This window comes from Meles meles, chromosome X (assembly GCF_922984935.1).
Source record: "Meles meles chromosome X, mMelMel3.1 paternal haplotype, whole genome shotgun sequence".
NCBI lineage: Eukaryota > Metazoa > Chordata > Mammalia > Carnivora > Mustelidae > Meles > Meles meles.
Window position 1 is genome coordinate 105,382,742 of NC_060087.1, and position 20,947 is coordinate 105,403,688.

The window sequence follows — 20,947 nt, forward strand, 5'->3', positions numbered from 1 at the left end:
CTTTACCCAGTTGACTACGCTAAATATGTACGTGTACTGTGTATGTATGTATATGTACATGTATGTGTATTTTTGGGGTATGTATATATTTTAAACAACATCTCACTATCTTGAAATCTTCCATGCCCTTCGTAGAAACATGTAGCACTGCTTGCTGATTCTTTCTGCACCCGTGTTGGTTTCTGTGATACCATTTTTCCCAACCACCGTTCCATTCAAGATTACTGACTGCTTAGCCCCTTTAATGTCAGATTTCTTTGACATCTTTCTTCAGTGCCTTCTTACCCTCCTGCTTACCCAATATAAAGTTTGAGAGTGTGCTTTCACAAAGAAACCTTAAATGATCTCAGCATACTTTATTACATTTAGACCTTTTCACATCTAAAGCTTTTAATCACTCTCCTCCAATATCTGTACCCCATTTTCTTCTCTATTCACAATTCCCGTGCTTCATATATACTTATTTTCTAAATATCATCTCTCCCACGTTCACCTCGCTTAAATCCTTTATTTAAAAAATCCTCTCTCTCATCCCTTTCCTTTAGTGCCTTCCGCCAATCCCAAGGTTTCTATCTGTTGTCAGTCATTTTTCTCCCTTTCACCCCTAACCTCTGGTAATTCTGCTTTCACTCCCTTCAACAAAAGCTCGCACTCTGATAATGTATGTATAGTGTTCAATTGGGTACTTCTGAATAAATATCTGCTTTTCAAAACAGTGAAATCTAAACTATTAGCATGGAAATAACCCCTGGGAAGATGAGGTCTCCACTTGAAAGCTTCAAATAGACATTCTCCTGCTATTATTGAATGATGGAGTTTTATATAATAATATCTTAAATGGGGTGACTACTTGAACCATACAAAATGTCCACTTTTGCAAAATGACAATAGATCCTTGATTTTATACTTCTATTTTGATTGACCTGAAAAATAAAACTTAGCACTTCAGAGAAGGTAATTTTCATATGTTTTGGATTATATTGAGCCTTAATTTCTTTTTTTTTAAATTTTTATTTATTTGACTGAGAGAGAGAGATCACAAGTAGGCAGAGAGGCAGGCAGAGAGAGAGAGGAGGAAGCAGGCTTTCCACTGAGCAGAGAGACCGACACGGGGACCTTGGGATCATGACCTGAGCTGAAGGCAGAGGCTTTAACCCACTGAGCCACCCAGGCACCCTGAGCATTAATTTCTAAGGGTCATTGTGGACTTAGAAATTTTTTTTTAAGATTTTATTTATTTGACAGACAGAGATCACAAGTAGGCAGAGAGGCAGGTAGAGAGAGAAAAGAGGAGGAAGCAGGCTCCCTGCTGAGCAGAGAGCCCGATGCGGGGCTCGATCCCAGGACTCTGGGATCATGACCCAAGCCAAAGGCAGAGGCTTTAACCCACTGAGCCACCCAGGGGCCCCAACTTAAAATGTTTTGTTCTGCCTCCTAGTGTATGCCCAAGTGCCTTATCATGGTGGGAGAAATCTATAAGACCCCAATCCATTCTGCACTGCTGTTGATTGTTCCAACCGTTCCTCCTTGTATTGAATTAAAATCTACTGACTAGAATTATATTCATTGATTCAGCTTCTGTCCTCAGACTACACTGAATTTGATCCCTTTCCTATGTAACAGCCCTTTAGATATAGCTAATGGTAATTATTCTGTCTTCTACAGCTCTCTCTCTCCATATTTTTTTCCCTTTGAGATAAACACTCTCAGCTCTTCTACCTGTTCCTCACTGAACACCATTCTCATCATCCCGATTGCTGTCTATAGATAGGACGCTTTGTTAATGTTCCTTCTGAAGTGTTTTCAGTACTGAAAATAATAATCAGTGTGTAGCTGAATTGGGTCCAGGCCTTGTACATCTGGACATTAATGCAGCCTGGAGTTGCTTTAAATTTCTTTTTAGTAGCCAACTGATATTGGCTCATAATGAATTTTTTTTGAATAAGCTCTGTACCCAACATGGGGCTTAAACATATGACCCCAAGATCAAGAGTCTCAGGCTCTACCAACTGAGCCACCCAGGCACCACTCATAATGGAATTTTTAATTAACTAAAATCCCAAGATTTTAATCTAGAGATTTGCCTTCACATGACTTCTTTCCAAACCAAGCTTCCATTTTCCTTTAGTTGTACAACAAATTTCTGAAGTCAGAATGTAATGTTTAATAACCCTGTGAAATTTCATCTCAGCCTGTCAGCCAGCCTTAGTTTCTTTGAATTTTAATTTTTGTCATCTAGCTTACACTGATTGAACAAGGGGTCTTGAAGCTAGTGTCAAAATGTTGTTAGACATATGGGAAACAATAATGAAGAATCACGGAGTCTGTCTTCCAAAAATTGTTGTATGCAGATAATATCTCAGCTCTTGCGGTAAATATGAATTACTACCATTGTAAATTGACAAGGCCAATTGAAAGGCTAAAGTTTATTGCCAGCCTGCAGGACAGAAGCCTTGTGTTGAACATTACTCTGAGATGATGTTCTAAGACATATTGTGCCAACATAATGCCAGGGCTCCTTATTCTTAAGAAATTAATTAATGCACAAACGAAGTAGAGACAGAATTATTGTGACTTTTTTTTTTTTTTTTTTTTTTGCCAAGCATACACTGAGCACAGTATTAGGAACAGTGAGATTCTGGAGAATCAGGTTTGCCTGAGGCAACTCTGATTTACGCCTGTTGTCCTAGTGTAATTATTAGTAGCATCATTTTTCACTTCCCAAAGTGTCTAGGTTTGGAGGATAAATTATCTGGCCACCCTTCTCATAATCCAGCTAGTTCCTTTACTATTTTATCTGGGTTAAAGGTTACACAGCTGTAATTTAGCAGCTTTAATGAGGCTGCAGTCGTACTTCTCTTCCATTTGAACAGATTGTTCCGTGACCATGGGAAGTTGATAGCAAAAGTAACTGCAGTTAGGGTCTACCCATACTTAGTATTTTTCCTGAGCTGCTCTCTAGAGGGCAGTAATATATACACCTGAAATGATCCGATTCCAACAAAAAATGGACTACAAAGTCCTGTTTTCGTATGCATGAAAATCAGAAACATTTGATGCTCTTAAAGGACATATTGGAACCAATACTATGAGTAAAACTCAAATACCTTTTGCTAAGCAGAAAAGTAAAGAAATACCAAAAATTAATTCATTAAGGTTCTGAACATACTTTTTTTAATTGTAAAAACTGAACTTTGATGCCTTGAATATATAATGCGTAATTATAACAATTACGCATAGAGTTTGAGAATCTGCATATTTTATGCTTTTATGTTTTTCCTAATTAATAATTTTGCATGGTTAATAATTTTAATATATTCTGTATCACATAGTTTCCATGTTTATGTGAAATAAGCAATTAAAAATGAATAGTTCTGTTCTACCTGCTAAAATATTACTTTCCTCTAAAAAATGAAAATGCAAGTTATTTTATAACTTGAATCTTGTGGTAATATAGAGCTCTAGTATTTAGAATTAGAGGGTTTCTTAGAGATTGTGTAATTAATTTTATGTCATCAGTAGGTAATTTGGTAGCTCCTAATATCAAAATTATATTGCCTATGTTTCACATTTTGGATTTCCTAATGTGATGTTCTCTTTTTAGAAAAGGTGGACAAGTCCTCTTTTCAAGAGAAGATGAGTTTTAACAGTTTTGAAGGATCTAAAACTTGTGTACCTGCAGACATCGATAAGGATGAAGAATTTGTAGAAGAGTTTAATAGATTAAAAACTTTTGCTAATTTTCCGAGTAGTAGTCCTGTTTCCGCATCAACACTAGCACGAGCTGGTTTTCTGTATACTGGTGAAGGAGACATCGTGCGGTGCTTTAGTTGTCATGCAGCAGTAGATAGATGGCAATATGGAGACTCAGCAGTTGGAAGACACAGGAAAGTATCCCCAAATTGCAGATTTATCAATGGCTTTTATTTTGAAAATACCACTGCACAACCTACAAATCCCGGTATCCCAAATGGTCAGTATAAAGTGGAAAGCTACCTGGGAAACAGAAATCATTTTGTTTTAGACAGGCCATCTGAGACTCATGCAGACTATCTTTTGCGAACTGGGCAGGTCGTAGATATATCAGACACCATATACCCGAGGAACCCCGCCATGTGTAGTGAAGAAGCTAGATTAAAGTCCTTTCAGAACTGGCCTGACTATGCCCACTTGACCCCAAGAGAGTTAGCTAGTGCTGGACTCTACTACACAGGTATTGATGATCAAGTACAGTGCTTTTGTTGTGGTGGAAAACTGAAAAATTGGGAACCGTGTGATCGTGCATGGTCAGAACACAGGCGACACTTTCCCAACTGCTTCTTTGTTCTGGGCCGGAATGTAAACATGCGAAGTGAATCTGATGTGAGTTCTGATAGGAATTTCCTAAATTCAACAAATGTTCCAAGAAATCCAGCCATGGCAGATTACGAAGCACGGATCATTACTTTTGGGACGTGGATATACTCAGTTAACAAGGAGCAGCTTGCAAGAGCTGGATTTTATGCTTTAGGTAAACTTCATTATAAATCCAGGCTAATAACTTACTTTCCAACTATTCTAGTGCTTTAAAAAGTAGATTCCTTTAGCCCCTTGAACTGGCGAATATTTAGGTGTAGGCTGGCATGATTATTTATATCAGTATTAGTCTGCAAGCCCTTAATGTTGAATCTGCAGTGTAACCACTACGTTTATGGGAGAATGACTACCATATTGTGACTTATGTTTACCTTTATGTGATTGTTTTTTGGGGATGACATGCAAAAGATGATAGTTCTCCCTGAGAGAATGGGTCTGACCATAATATTAACTCTAATTTATTGAGCTCAGTCATGTATTACATGTATTACATGCATCCTTTCTGCATCTCATAAAAAGAGTTAACAGAGAGTTTAGTTTGGCTGATATTAAAATTGCTCAGTACGTGTATTATATGCATTCTTTCTACATCTCATAAAAAGAGTTAACATTAGAGAGTTTAGTTTGGCTGATACTGAAATTGATATCTGCCTTTGTACAGAAACTGTATATTTGAAAGCTGACCTGTATGATGCCTTCTTGCTTCAAATAAGCACTTCTCAAAGGGACTGCTGTAAACGTGTCAGGAAAGGCCATTGGTGTGATGGCTTCCAGGAATATTCAGAAAAGTTACACCATTATATATTTGACCCATTTATTTTAGGATTGAGTTGTACCAAAACACAAAATATTAGTTATTTCAGTATTTTATTTACATAGTCTCCTGTAGCAATCTTGAAGGCTTGTTTAGTGTCATGTAGCTCTATTAACCTTAGAGAAACTTACTTTGTATTTTTGTTAAGCTGAACTTTACTGTTAAAGTTCCACAGTTTGAAATAGTGTAGTATTGGTGGCCCTAAATGACATGTTAGAAGGAAGGTAACATCGTAAATTTTTACGTAAAAATTGGGCATATAAAATACCTCAAATAGAATCAGTGAGTTTACTGTGCATTTCCTCCTCAAATAATCATGTCTTTTACTTAGAATTTGAATGTCTTCCTTGAAGCTGTAAGATTTTCATGTAATTTAGAAATGATTAATTTCATGGTGTGAAAGGGAGTATTTTTTCATAAGCTTCCAGTTGCACAAATACATGTATTTTTACTTGTGTCTTTTCTTAGGGGAAGGTGATAAAGTAAAATGCTTTCACTGTGGAGGAGGGCTAACTGATTGGAAGCCCAGTGAAGACCCTTGGGAACAACATGCTAAGTGGTATCCAGGGTAAGGTATTTAAATGTTTATTTAGGAACAGGCAAGTTAGACACTTTGCAATGGGAAAATCTTGAATAACTTTTCACCTCAACTATTTTTGCCTTCACCATGGCTTGCAATTCACACCAGGTTTATAAAAATGGGGTCACCTACTTTATAGGAAAAAAAAGCCCTAAGCCTTCTCTGGTGACCAAAGCATTTGTTACTTATGTGTTGTATCTTTGACATTTAGATGATTCTATTTCTAAACAGCAAATTAGGAATATATAGTTTTGTTGTTGGAAGTGCGTTCTTTTCACAGTGGGCACAAGAGAGCCCTTGTTGCCAAGGGCTTGTTTCCCTAAGAACCCATCACATCCCCTAGCAAGTAGTGCTGTGTCTCACTGATTCTAAGACATACAGTTGTTCATATTTTCAGATTTTTGAAATGAGGACACATCTAGTGGTGGGTCATAATTTAATTGGCACTCGTGGTACATAAAATAATCATGCTTCTTACAGTCAGTGGCATCTTAGAATGATAATGACATACTCTAAATGTCTCTTTGTCAATGACATACTCTAAATGTCTCTTTTCATCTTTAAAAATAAAGTATACATAGATGTAGGTGGTATAGAATTTTTGGCCTGCAAAATAGTATAACTTAAAACTTAAGAGTGATTGTTTGAAAATAAACCTTAACCTTAAAAAGCCTTAAAAGGAAAGGTTGAAAGCCCAAAGAATTATTTCAAAATGTACAGTTGGTTAATCTTTAAATAAAATTTAAGATTAACTATTTGAAAAAAATTTTTGAATCTTAAGGCAATAATTTTTTTTAAAGATTTTATTTATTTATTTGACAGCGAGAGAGAGAGATCACAAGTAGGCAGAGAAGCAGAGAGAGAGAGAGAGAAGCAGGCTCCCTGCCGGGCAGAGAGCCCGATGTGGGACTCGATCCCAGGACCCTGAGATCATGACCTGAGCCGAAGGCAGTGGCTTAACCCACTGAGCCACCCAGGCGCCCCTTAAGGCAATAATTTAATAACTTGTTTAAAAGTTGAAAGTTCTCACATTGGTATTTTTTGCCTCACTAAGATGAGCAAAGTAGTGTAACAAAGGGAACTTTTTTTTTTTTTCAAACTTTAAAATGACAGTTGATAGGGAATTGGATAACATTTCATTTTGCAGCTTCTTAGAAATGCCAAAAAGCAAGTTCATGGAATTAAGACCATGGAGATTATATCTTTACTTATACTTTACTAATTTGTCAGCTACCAAAGTTTAACCTTCTTTTAACTGTTTAGGTGTAAATATCTGTTAGAAGAGAAGGGACAAGAATATGTAAGCAATATTCATTTAACCCATTCACTTGAGGACTCTGTGGTAAGTCACATATTGTAGAATACATAATTTTAAATATTTAATTTCTTTTGCAATGATTTCTTGGTGTAAAATTAACAGTATAGTATCTTAAATTAATAATGTATAGTGAGCCTTAAAGAGGAGATCTTGAAGAATGCTTGTTCTTGACCTGAAGCAGATTTGTGAAAAGGGAATCACCATGAGCTGACTCATTCAGTGATCACTGTAAACAAAAATGGGCTCGAAGAACTAAAATACTTAATCCCTCAGCTTCTGAAATTACTTTTGTGTAATGTGTTTTATACTCATAAATAGTTGTAAACTTTTCCTAGACAGTATTTTAAATCTCAAAAACATGTCTAAATTGACAGTGCAGCCTGGGGTGGCCAAGGTATCAGTACCACATGGGAAGAGCCATGGACTAGAATGGGAGGCCCGAGTTGCCATTATGGCTTTACCGTCTCTAGCCTCGATGGAGTTGCTTTATCTCCCTGAGCCTCAGCGTCTTGTCTGTAAAGTGAATGGATTGGGTTAGATGATCTGTTAACTTCCTTCTAGCTTCATCACATTATGCCTCTTGCGAACTCTCATATGTTAAATTGGAATAAAGCCAACTTATAAATTCATGATTAGTGTAACTTTTCAAATTGAGGTAACTGCCTTCTACCAAAAAGAATTCTAACTTATAATCCATATTTCTATTTTAGGTGAGAACTGCTGAAAAAACACCATCATTAACTAAAAGAGTTGGTAAATATGTTTATTAAAATAAATACACTTTTATTTATTTTTTTAAGATTTTATTTATTTATTTGACAGAGATCACAAGTAGGCAGAGAGGCAGGTGGGGATGGGGGTGGGGGGGTGGGCCTGCAGGAGCAGGCTCCCTGCTGAGCAGAGAGCCTGATCCGGGGCTTGATCCCAGGACCCTGAGATCATGACCTGAGCTGAAGGCAGAGTGCTTAACTTAACCCACTGAGCTACCTAGGTGCCCCTAAAATAAATATACATTTAATTTCATTGCCAATTTATTGCAGTTGTTATTTATAGGGTAGAGATATAAGCCTATTCTTTCAAGGTAATTAAGTTATCTTTGAGATGAGATTGCTATAAATCTAAGAATTAATGAAGTGCCTATAAATTTAAGCCAGGTATTTATATATTAATAACATTCATGTGACTAAGGTAACACTGTACATTAATTGTAATGGGAAAATTTTTAATTACACTAAATCATATTAAATTGTAAGTTATATAGTTACATATATAAAATTATATTAATTATACTTAAAAATAATAAATAAAATTTTAAGAAACAACATTCCTATGGAGGTTGGGCAGTTAGCTTTTCTAAGTTCAGGAGCAGCAGCTGTCCATTTGGATCCAAATGGCTGTCTGTTGCCATTTCAGTTAAAATCAAAAAAGGAAGAGGTAAGTGTATTTTTGTCCCAGGGTGCTTCTTGAGTTAGCCAGGATCACCAATCCAATGATCTGCTAATGTGCCATCACCATGATCAGCCCTACCTGCTTCCTTATCCCATGCCATCTTTGTGCCTCCCCCAGTTTCTTTGCAGAGGGGCATGGTTTGGTTTATCTCCTGTTACATTATAGAGAGGTAGAGGTTTTTATCCTGAAGATAAAAATAGTAAAAAAGTTTAATTTAGAATATGTCTGCTAATTCCCGACTCCTTACAGCATCATCTAAGGGTTACAAGAGAAAACTGTATATAAGCATAAATATGCTTAAGAAGGAAAGCCACTTGGATAATGTTTGATATAGGTTTTATAATGGGCATAAGTAATAAAGTTTAAGAAATCTCTTATTCCAACCTGTATTTTTGAAATTATCCACAAATGAAGATTCTGTAACATTTCTTGGGTCGCCTGGGTGGCTCAGTCGTTAAGCATCTGCCTTTGGCTAGAGTCATAATTCTTGGGGTCCAGCCCCACATTGAGCTCCCTGTTTGGCAGGAAGCCTGCTTCTTCCTCTCCCACTCCCCCTACTTATGTTCCCTCTCTCACTGTGTCTCTCTCTGTCAAATAAATCTTTTTTAAAAAAAAGATTCTGTAGCATTTCTTGATAGTAATCACCCTAACAATGTATACTTTTTTAAAAAAGATTTTAATTTTTGGGAGAGAGAGCATGAGAGGGGAGAGATCAGAGGGAGAAGCAGACTCTACTGAGCAGGGAGCCTGATGTGGGACTCGATCCTGGGACTCTAGGATCATAATCTGAGCCAGAGGCAGTTGCTTAACTAACTGAGCCACGCAGGTCCCTATACTGTACTTTTTATGACTACGAGACTCTTGATCTAGTTCAGGATTAATGTTTTAAAATTGACATGTACTGCCTCCTTAGCGCAGTAGGCAGCGCGTCAGTCTCATAAAATTGACATATAATTCATATAGCAAAAATTTCACCCTTACAAACTGTACACTTTGGTGGTTTTTAGTATATTCACAGAGTCATGGAACCATCACTGATACTTAATTGCGGAACATTATCTTTTTTTTTTTTAAAGATTTTATTTATTTGACACAGAGAGAGATCACAAGTAGGCAGAGAGGCAGGCAGAGAGAGAGAGAGGAGGAAGCAGACTCCCTGCGGAGCAGAGAGCCCGACGCGGGGCTCGATCCCAGGACCCCGGGACCGTGACCTGAGCCGAAGGCAGAGGCTTTAACCCACTGAGCCACCCAGGTGCCCCTGCGGAACATTATCTTAATCCCTAAAAGAAACTGTGTACCCATTAGCAGTCAGTCACCATTGCTGCCCCTTTACCCTCAAGTCTAGCCATACAACTACCAATCTATTTCTGTCTCTCTGGATTTACCTATCCTGGACATTTCATATAAATGGAACCATAATATGTGGCTTTGAAGTTCATCCATGTTGTGGTACTCATATGAATCCTTCATTCTTTTTTATGGGGGAAAAATTTTCCTTTGTATGGGTAATACCACATTCTCTTTATCCATTCATCAGTTGATAGACATTTGGGTTTCCACTTCTTGGCTCTTACAAATGATGCTGATGCTGCTATGAACATTCGTGTGCAAATTTTTGTGTAGACAAAGGTTTTTAATTCTCTTGAGTATGTATTTCGGCATGGAATTGCTGGGTTATGTAGTAACTCTACATTTAACCTTTTGATAAATGGCCAGTTTTCCAACATGGCTGCACCATTTTACATTCTCACTAGCAGTGTAGAAGGGTTCCAGTTTGTTTCTCCACATTTTTGTTAACACTTGTTATTGTATGTCTTTTTATTATGTCCATCCTAGTAGATGTGAAGTGGTATCTTATTGTGATTTTGATTTGCATTTCCCTGATAGCTAATGATGTCAGGCATCCTTTCATGTGCTTATTGGCCATTTGTATGTCTTTGGAGAAGTGTCCATTGCCTTTGCGTGTTTTTCAGTTGGGTTAGTTATCTTTTTGTTACTGAGTTATAAGAGTTCTTTGTATATTCTAGTTTTTTACATATAAGTCCCTGTCAGATATATGATTGGCAAATATTTTCACTCATTTTCATTTTCTTGCTGGTGTACTTTGATGTATATAAATTTTTCATTTTGATGAAAACATCTTATTTTTTTGTTGCTTATGCTTTTAGTATTATATCTAAGAAACCATTGCCTAATCCAAGGTCATTTATGTTTTCTTCTAAGAGTTTTATGGTTTTATCTCTTACATTCAGGTCTTTGATCCATTTTGAGTTAGTTTTTATATATGTGTAAGGTGGGGGTCCTTTTAATTTTTTTCATGTGGATATCCTGTTGTCCCTGCTTTTGTTTTTTAGCAGGATTACCTTGAGATACCTACAGGATATCCAAGTAGGTGGGTCTTAAAATCTGGAGCTCACATAAATAAGGGTAAAATTGTGGTATTGGGGGGAGTATCCAGAGAGTTTGTTAAAAAGGGGGAATCAGTGAGGGAATAGAAGGGAACCACCAATGTCTAATCAGGTGAGCAGAGGGAGCCAGCAAAACAAGCTAGAAAAAAAATCAGAAGTAGAACCAGGAAAGAGTGATGTCCAGCAGACCTCTGGACATATCCACCTAGAAATCTCAAAAAGCAGCTCAAATTCAGCATTTCTAAAAATCACTCAGACTGAATCCAGTCCTGTTCTTCCCCCCCAAGCTGGTTAATAGTTCGACAGTTCACAAAGTCGCCCAGTAATTTGAGTCATTTTAATCTCTTTGCTTTCCTTAATCCCTCTACATTTAATTAGCCACCAGGTCTGATGAATTCAACCTTTTTAATATTGTCAAAAATCCACTGGTTCTGCCCTAGTTTCTGCTCTCATTTCTCATTCAGTTGCTTTAGTAGCCTCATAAATGGTCTTTTATCTGCATTATAACTTCCCAACATATCAAAGATCTTAAGTTACTTTCCTACTTCTCTTATTACTTACCATGTAATATTTCTTACAATCAAATCCCTTTCCAACTTCTCTTTTTAAAAAACATTTATTGAAGTATAATACACATACAATAAAATGCTTAAAATAGACTAATCTTAAGTATTTAAGTCAGTGAACTTCAACACGCATTTATCTGTGTAGTCATTAGTCAAATCAAAATACAGAACTGGGGGCACCTGGGTGATTCAGTCAGTTAAGCATCTGCCTTTGGCTCAGGTCATGATCTCAGGATCCTGGGATCAAGCCCTACATAGGGCTCCCTACTCAGCAGGGAGTCTGCTTCTCCCTCCCCCCACCACCCACTATTGCTTGCACCGCTCTCTCTCAAATAAATAAAAATCTTTTAAAAAAAGAAAGGTAATAGAACATTCCCACCATGCCAGAAACTCCTTCAGGCCCCTTTCCCAATCAACATCTACCCCCAAGTTATGTTCTGACTTCTGTGTTTTTAAGATTTTATTTATTTGACAGAGACACAGTGAGAGAGGGGACACAAGCAGGGGGTGATGGGAGAGGGAGAAGCAGGCTTCCGGCCAAGCAAGGAGCCCGATTCAGGGCTTGATCCCTGGGATCATGACCAGAGCCACCCAGAAACCCCACCATAGATTAGTCTTGAACATCCAATAAATGTAATCATGTGGTATATTCTTTTGTCTCTGGTTCATCATTATGATGACGTTTTGTTCATCAGATCTGTGAGATTCATTATGTTGTCTGTGGCAGAAGTTCAATTTTCTTGTTGCTGTGTAGTGTTCGAGTATACCACCGTTTACGTACCCATTCACCTGGTGATAGATGTTCAAGTTGTTTCCAGTTTGAGGCTCTTACAAATGACACTGCTATGAATATTCTTGTGTATGTCTTTGGTGGATCTTTTTTTTTTTTTTTTTTTTGGTGGACCTTTGTACTTATTTTTAGTACTCAAGTAGAATTGATGAATCAGAGGGTGTAAGTCTCCTCTTTCAGCAGTTCCATTCATAACCTGTATTTCTACTTCGAGTACCATTACAGTGAATTTCTATTCATTTTGTTTCCTTATTTAGTTCTCCCCCCTCGGCTGCAGAAACTAAGTCTCAGAGATAGGAAACTCACACATTCAAGGTCACAGACTGCAAATTCCCCCTATTTCCCATGATTTTTCCAATATAATTGCTAGTGACTTGGGAAAGACATCTACTCTTAAGTACCTAGGTTAGCTGTTAATGAGTACAGCTGATTTGAAAAAAAAAATCTGATTCTTGAAGCACTTAACTTTATCTTCTCGGTTTTACCTAATCTTGCACTTTCTTTAGTCTTTAAAGCATCTAATCTGAATTCATAGTGCTACAAAATAATACCATATTTTCAATGATTATAAGATTCTGATTCTTCACGGCTTAAGTATTTTAAAATCTTACCCTAGAGTAGCTCTGACTTTTTTTTAATTTTCTTGCTGCGTACCTTTTTCTTCTTAACTGTACTTTGCTGTTGAGTTGTGTTAATGAAAATAATTGTTTAAACTCTGTGTTCTTTTTCCTCACCAATTTTTATTTCAGATGATGCCATCTTCCAAAATCCTATGTTACAAGAGGCTCTACGAATGGGATTCAATTTCAAGGACATTAAGAAAATAATGGAGGAAAAAATTCAGACATCTGGGAGCAACTATACATCACTTGAGATTCTGGTTGCAGATTTAGTGAGTGCTCAGAAAGACAGTACACAAGATGAATCAAGCCAAACTTCATTGCAAAAAGGTATGCATGGCTGTTTTTATTTTTAAAAAGCAAGAAACACCTAATAGTACTTCATTATGGATCGTTATCTTATATGACTGTGGCCCATTCATTTTATTCCTTCTCACATCCCCCTTGGGATAAACATTTTTTTTTTAAAAACGTTCTGTTATGGGCACCCGGGTGGCTCAGTCAGTTGGGCTTCTGCCTCCAGCCCAGGTCATGATCCAGCCCAGGTCATGATCCCAGAATCCTGGTATCAAGCCCCCATGGGGTCCTCTGCTTGGCGGGAAACCTGCTTCTCCTCCCCCTCTGTCTCTAGCTCTGCCTACTTGTGCTCACTCTATCAAATAAATAAAATGTTTTTAAAAAGCTTTCTGTTAATAAAAAATTTTTTAAAAAGTCAAAATTGGAGAAAGTACAGTGAACCCTCATGTACCCATAAACCAGATTCAGTAATTATCAGCAATTTTCCAATCTTGTTTCATTTTTCCCCCAACATTTTTTGCTGTGGTATTTCAAAGAAAATTCCAGGTATCCCATATATCATTTACCTATAAATACTTCAATATATACCCAACAGATAAGGATTTTTCTTAATGTAATTTTGTCGTGTTAAGCAGTAACTTAAACTATGCTCAGAGTGCTCTAACAGAATACCACAGACTTAAAACAACAGACACTTACTTCTCACATTTCTGGGGAGCCAGGATCAAGGTGCTGGCATATTTGGTTCCTTCCCGGCTTGCAGATGGCTGCTTTCTCTCTGTAAAGGCAGAGCACTCTGGTCTCTTTTCCTCTTCTAAATACACTGATTCCATAGGACATCTGGCTGACTTAGTAGATCATGCAGCTCTTGATCTTGGGATTATGAGTTGAAGCTCCACATTATGTGTAGAAATTACTTAAAAATAAAGTCTTTAAAATAAATGAAAATAAAAATACATACATAATAAAGGGAAAGAAAGAAAGAAAAGGAAAAAAAGATACTGATTTCATAATGAACAGGTCCCACCCTTATGACCTCATCTGAATTTTAATGACCTGCCTCCCAGAGGGCCCATCTGTGAGTCCCATCACATTGGGTGTTTAGGGCTTCATAGGAATTTTTGAGTGGATACATTTATTCTATAACATACTGTTACCACACTTAACAAAATTATCAGTAATTCCATAATATCATTTGAAAATCAGTTGGTTTTAATTTTTCCCATTGTCTTGAAACATTCGTAACAGTTGATTTGTCCTAATTGGTATTCAAGTAAGATCCACTAGTTTAGTAATTTTGTTTTATTTTTGTAATGATTTACCTATTTATTTTAGAGATATTGCTGGGGGAGGGGATAGAGGGAGAGGGAAAAAGAGAATCTCAAGCAGATTCCCCACTGAGCATGGAACCTTTGCGGAGCTTGAGCCCATGACCCTGAGATCATGACCTGAGCTGAAATCAAGGGTTAGATGCTGGGATGCCTAGGTAGCTCAGTTGGTTAAGCATCCAACTCTTCAACTCAGGTCGTGATCTCATGGGTTGTGGGATCAGGCTCTGCGCTGGGTGGGGAGTCCACTTGAGGATTCTCTCCCTCTGCCTTTCCCCCTTCTGTCTCTCTCTAGAAAAAATAAATCTTTAAAAAAAAGAAAAGAAGAGTTGGACACTTAACTGACTGAGCCACCCAGGCATGCCTGATTTATTTAGGTGTGGGTTTGTGTCTTAGTTTAGATAAAGAACAGTGAAGGCTTTTATGATTATATGTGGAATCTGTAAGTTTTTTAATTGAAATGGATTTAGAGTGTTCTGCAACTCTTCATGCGATGTAAACCTGTAAACACACCATATTATTAAATAGAGCTTGAATGAGTGGCACCCAGGTACTGTAAATCATACATGGAAAGTGTATTAAACTTTTTTTTTAAGTAGACTCCATGCCCAACCCAAGGCTTAGACTCACAACCCTGAGTTCGAGAGTCGAATGGTCTGTTGACTGAGCCAGCCAGGTGCCCCTAAAAATTGCATTAAATAATGTGCAAGGGATGGCGCCTGGGTGGCTCAGTGGGTTAAGCCTCTGCCTTCGGCTCAGGTCATGATCCCAGGGTCCTGGGATCGAGTCCCGCATGGGGCTCTCTACTCGGCAGGGAGCCTGCTTCCCCTCTCACTCTGCTCTGCCTCTCTTTCTGTTTGTCTTTCTCTCTGTCAAATAGATAAATAAAATCTTTTAAAAAAATAATGTGCAAGGGAAGCATATACTCTTTTTAGGAACAAGAGGTAAAAAATGTAAGTTCCTGGGGTGCCTGGGTGGCTCAGTGGGTTAAAGCCTCTGCCTTCGCCTCAGGTCATGATCTCAGGGTCCTGGGATCGAGCCTGGCTTCGGGCTCTCTGCTCAGCAGGGAGCCTGCTTCCTCCCCTCTCTTTGCCTGTCTCTCTGCCTACTTGTGATCTCTGTCTGACATTAAATAAATAAAATCTTTTAAAAAAATGTAAGTTCCTTCTTTAAGGATGAAAGCGACTTGGGGTACCTGGGTGGCACAGTGGGTTAAGCCTCTGTCTTCGGCTCAGGTCCAGATCTCAGGGTCCTGGGATCCAGCGCCACATCAGGCTCTTTGCCCAGCAGGGAGCCTGCGTTCATTCTTTCTCTCTCTCTCTCTCTCCCCCGCTCTGCCTGCCTCTCTGCCTACTTGTGATCGCTGTCAAATAAATAAATAAAATCTTTTTAAAAAAAAGAGGATGAAAGCAACTCTTTGATATTTGCTTGGCAAACTGTGAGTACATTTCAAACTATGAGTAATTTTGGGTACTGAGGTACGTTGTTATAGTCATTATTCTTTGAGCTCTTGACCTCTCGCAAAGATTGAAAATTCTCCCAGTGCTAATAAATCTAAAAGTTTTACTTTTTTTTTTTTTTTTTTTTTTTACATTAAAGACCCTTTTGGAGCTCCTGGCTGGCCCAGTCAGAAGAGCTGGTGACTCTTAATCTCAGGGTTATGAGTTCAAGCTCTACATTGAGTGTACGGCTTACTTAAAAAAAAAATAAAAATTAAAATATGAATACACCCTTTTGATTTTTAAGTTATTTCCAGTGCTTCTAAAACATTATTCACATAATTAATCAGTCACAAAACAGTGTAAGTGATTTTTTAAAGTTACTTCAGTTGATATAAAACATTCAACAGAAAGCATACTGTTCTTTTCCTAAATAGGCATTTATTTAAAACCTGTAATAGGGGCGCCTGGGTGGCTCAGTTGGTTAAGTAACTGCCTTCCACTCAGGTCATGATCCTGGAGTCCCGAGATCAAGTACTGCATTGGGCTCCCTGCTCAGCGGGGAATCTGCTTCTCCCACTGACCTTCTGTCCTCTCATGTTCTCTCTCTCACTCTCTTTCAAATAAATAAATAAAACCTTTAAAAAAAATAAAACCGGGAATAGCTCCACTTGTCCTGGCAGTGGTAAAATGAACCACTGACTTGGTCTTCTTTCTGCTACGATAGAAATACAAGTGACCATATCATTTTTTCCTGAATCTTAACCACAACTCAAGTTTGACGATAAGGTGTTTTTATACCTGAAGGTATTGTCAGCAACAGGATGATTTAGTGGGTTGCAGTAGGAAGAGAACAAGGGACAGAGTACTTTAGGGAGTGTCTGTTTTCTATCCAACAGGAGTCGATGGGCGTTCTTGTTACCAGAGAGACTACAAACTAGGATGGTGTGGGAAGGAAGGCCTGAGCAAATGGCAGCCCTCAGAAGCAAGAGTTGGAACATCAGTTGTCTCCTTGGTCTCATTAAATTGAGAGGGAGGTTAACTGATACAGGCTATCTTCTCACACTAGGGCTACTGCCTATTCCTCTTACCAAGGGCTGATGAGTAAAGACTGGCACTAAGACTCTTCTTAATTCTATCCAGAAGAGAAGATGGGCCTAACTGAGGTAAAGTGGGTGGAAGTTATTAGAAAAACTACACTGTTACTGTTGCTTACTGAGAAATCCTAGATTCAGTACTAGCTTTATCCCAATGGCTATGTGACAGAGAATAGCCCTGTAAATGGTCTTCTAAAAATAGTATCAGAGGGGCGCCTGGGTGGCTCAGTGGGTTAAGCCTCTGCCTTCGGCTCAGGTCATGATCCCAGGGTCCTGGGATCGAGCCCCGCATCGGGCTCTCTGCTTGGCAGGGAGCCTGCTTCCTCCTCTCTCTCTCTCTGCCTGCCTCACTCCCTACTTGTGATCTCTATCTGTCAAATAAATAAATAAAATCTTAAAAAAAAAAAGAAGAACGCTTTCAGACTATGTTCTTGGGGTGCTTTGGCAGGCTCAGTAGAGCATGTGACTCTTGATCTCGGGGTTGTGAGTTCGAGCCCCACGTTGGGTGTAAAGATTACTAAAATCTTAAAAATAAACTATGTTCTCACTATGTCATTTGTAATTTGTTTATAGATTATAGAGTAAATGTGGTAGTTGTTAGAAGTTAGTAGTTTCGGGGTACCTGGCTGAGTTAGCAGACAGAGCATGTGACTCTTGATCTTGACATAGTGAATTCAAGCCTAACTGGGCATAGAGTTTACTTAATTTAATTTACTTAATTCTGGGATCGAGCCCCGCATCGGGCTCTCTGCTCTGCGGACAGCCTGCTCCTCCCCTCTCTCTCTCTGCCTGCCTCTCTGCCTACTTGGGATCTCTGTCTGTCAAATAAATAAATAAAATCTAAATCCTCTTAAAAAAATGTTTCAAGTGTACAGTTCAGTAGTGTTAAGTACATTTACAGTTGTGCAGCCAGTCTCCACAACTCTTATTTTTTTAAGATTTTTTTTATTTATTTGACAGACAAAGATCACAAGTAGGCAGAGAGGCAGGCAGACAGAGAGAGGGTGAAGCAGGCTCCCTGCCAAGCAGAGAGCCTGATGAGGGACTCGATCCCAGGACCCCGGGATCATGACCTGAGCCGAAGGCAGAGGCTTTAACCCACTGAGCCACCCAGGCACCCTCCACAACTCTTTATATTTAAACAACTGAAACTGTCCCCATTAAACAACATCCTTATTCCCCCAACACATCCTTATTTCCCCTCCCCCAGCCCAGAATCGCCATTCTGCTTTCTGTCTCTATTAAACTTGACCTTTCTAGGTCCAGTTTTCATTTTTACTCATTGGAGCATCACATCTAAAAGTCATGTGTAAATTTCTTTTTTTTTAAAGATTTTATTTATTTATTTGACAGAGAGATCACAAGTAGGCAGAGAGGCAGGCAGAGATAGAGGAGAAGCAGGCTCCCTGCTGAGCAGAGAGCCCGATGTAGATGTAGCGCTCCATCCCAGGATGCTAAGAGACTTAACCCACTGAGCCACCCAGGCGCCCTCATGTGGAAATTTCTTAATTATTTTCCTCCTTATGGGGGGTCATGAGTATGTACTTGATTCTAACTTTCTTGGTTAAATGCTTTCTTTTTTTTTTTTTTTTTTTAAATATTTTATTTATTTGACAGAGAGAAATCACAACTAGGCAGAGAGGCAGGCAGAGAGAGAGGAGGAAGCAGGCTCCCCGCGGAGCAGAGAGCCCGATGCGGGGCTCGATCCCAGGACCCTAGGATCATGACCTGAGCCGAAGGCAGAGGCTTTAACCCACTGAGCCACCCAGGCGCCCCGGTTAAATGCTTTCATATGAGACAAATCAGTGTAGAGTGCCATCTCTTTACTTCCATTGTTACTTTCACCCCAGCTGCCTTTTCCCTGTCTGTGTACCTACTCTTATTCGCCACTCCACCCCCAGTCCTCTAAATCCATCTTGTGAACTCATCCTTCAAGGTTCCACTTAGAGGTCATTCTTTGAAGCTTTCCTCAGTACCCACATCAGAGTCCGGAGCTCCCTCTTCTCTAGGCGTGCTGCTATGAGAGCATTCGTAACATTGTTTTAGAACGGTTTTCCTTTTCTGTCCAGCACCTGAGATGAAGCTTCTTGAGGACAGGTGCTTTATCTTATCTCCGGTGCAGTCCATGTTTGAGCTTACAGGAGCTTACAGTTTTGATTATGCCCATGAGGTTGCTTTTTAAGAAGAAAGAGATTAAATAATACTTCCTCTCCACCCTGGTCAGGCATACCTTTCCAAAGCACAAATCTCGGGGCGCCTGGATGGCTCAGTGGGTTAAAGCCTCTGCCTTCGGCTCAGGTCGTGATCCCAGGGTCCTGGGATCGAGCCCCGCATCGGGCTCTCTGCTCTGCAGGGAGAGTGCTTCCTCCTCTCTCTCTGCCTGCCTCTCTGCCTAGTTGTGATTTCTCTCTGTCAAATAAAATATTTAAAAAAAAAAGAATTAAAAAAAAAACAAAGCACAAATCTCCTCCTATCTCTCTCCAGGTTAATACCCTTTACTGGCCCCCAGGGTCCTTAGGATCAAGTCCAAACTCCTTTAGGTGGGTTGCCAAATCTTCCATGATGGGGCACCTGCTGATCTTCTGTAGCCTCAAGTCATGCTGTGTCTCTCCCCAAGGCTTACCGGTGTACTTGTAGTCCTGGTTCTGTCTCTCCCCTCAGAGCCTGCCTATACCGTTTCCTCTGCCCAGAACACTCTTCTCCCACTGCCTCTGTACCCCAGGATTCCCCCTCCATCTTTCCTAGTTAACTCCTCCTCCTCCTCTAGGACCCAGTTTAACTATAATTTCCTCCAAGAGGCCTTCTGTTCATGTGTACATGCACATTTACACCTTTCCTGTGTTCTTTATAACATATTGTAATTACCCTTATCATTACATTCTATTATAATTTCCTTTCTACTTGTGTTTCTCACTTGTTTATGAACGATTAGGGGCCTAGGGCCTTTGTATTTGCTAGTTGTTGTATCTCAAGTTCCTAGAACCTAGTTAAGTGTTCAGTAAATATTTGTTGAACAAAACTCAACTACTGTTTCCCAAACTTGTTTTCAAACAGTGTTCTAGGGCCCCTGGGTGGCTCAGTGGGTTAAGCCTCTGCCTTTGGCTCAGGTCATGATATCAGGGTGTAGCATCAAGCCCGACATCACATTGCGGAGGGGGGGGGGTGGGTCTCTGCTCAGTAGGGAGCCTGCTTCCCTCAGGCGCTCTGCCTGCCTGCTTGTGATCTCTGTCAAATAAATAAATAAATAAATAAAAATCTTTAAAAAAAAAAAACAAAACAGAACAGTGTTCCCCAGGATGTTAAAGGGGATGCCATGAAAAGGGAGCAAAAAAAAAAAAAAAAAAAAAAAGGAACTTTGTAGTTAAATGTGACTTTCTAAGAGGGGATATACACTGTACTGTAAGGACCTGTACTTCATAGCAGTGGTTCCCAAGCCAGTGTGTGTAATCCCAGAAATTGTTGTTGTTGTATAAAACCATATCTTCTTTATTTTGCATATTTTAATTTTGGAACAACAACAAAAAAAAACGGAGAAATTTTAGATTTAGTGAATGGGGCATAGCAATAGATCATTTTAAAAAATGCCCAAGTGCGCCCAAGTTGCTCAGTTAAGGATCCAAGTCTTTTTTTTTTTTTTAATATTTTATTAATTTAACAGAGAGAAATCACAACTAGGCAGAGAGGCAGGCAGAGAGAGAGGAGGAAGCAGGCTTCCTGCAGAGCAGAGAGCCCTATGCGGGGCTTGATCCCAGGACCCTGGGATCATGACCTGAGCCGAAGGCAGAGGCTTTAACCCACTGAGCCACCCAGGCGCCCCAAGCATCCAACTCTTGGTTTTGACTCAGGTCATGATCTCATGGGTCCCGTGATGGAGCCCCAGAGTGC

General features: G+C 39.2%; 1 protein-coding gene across 3 annotated transcripts in view; it reads left to right on the forward strand.

The window, feature by feature from the left end:
• LOC123934829 (X-linked inhibitor of apoptosis) overlaps positions 1 to 20,947 on the forward strand; it is a 60,885-nt gene that overhangs the window by 33,966 nt on the left and 5,972 nt on the right. For 2 of the 3 annotated variants that reach the window (XM_045994956.1, XM_045994955.1), the window contains exons 2-6: positions 3,605 to 4,510; positions 5,639 to 5,738; positions 7,014 to 7,092; positions 7,779 to 7,821; positions 13,031 to 13,231. In XM_045994956.1, the coding sequence (XP_045850912.1) occupies positions 3,637 to 4,510; positions 5,639 to 5,738; positions 7,014 to 7,092; positions 7,779 to 7,821; positions 13,031 to 13,231 (1,297 nt within the window). In that variant the 5' untranslated portion in view covers positions 3,605 to 3,636. The remainder of the gene's footprint in view (positions 1 to 3,604; positions 4,511 to 5,638; positions 5,739 to 7,013; positions 7,093 to 7,778; positions 7,822 to 13,030; positions 13,232 to 20,947) is intronic. The other variant, XM_045994957.1, reaches the window with a different exon arrangement.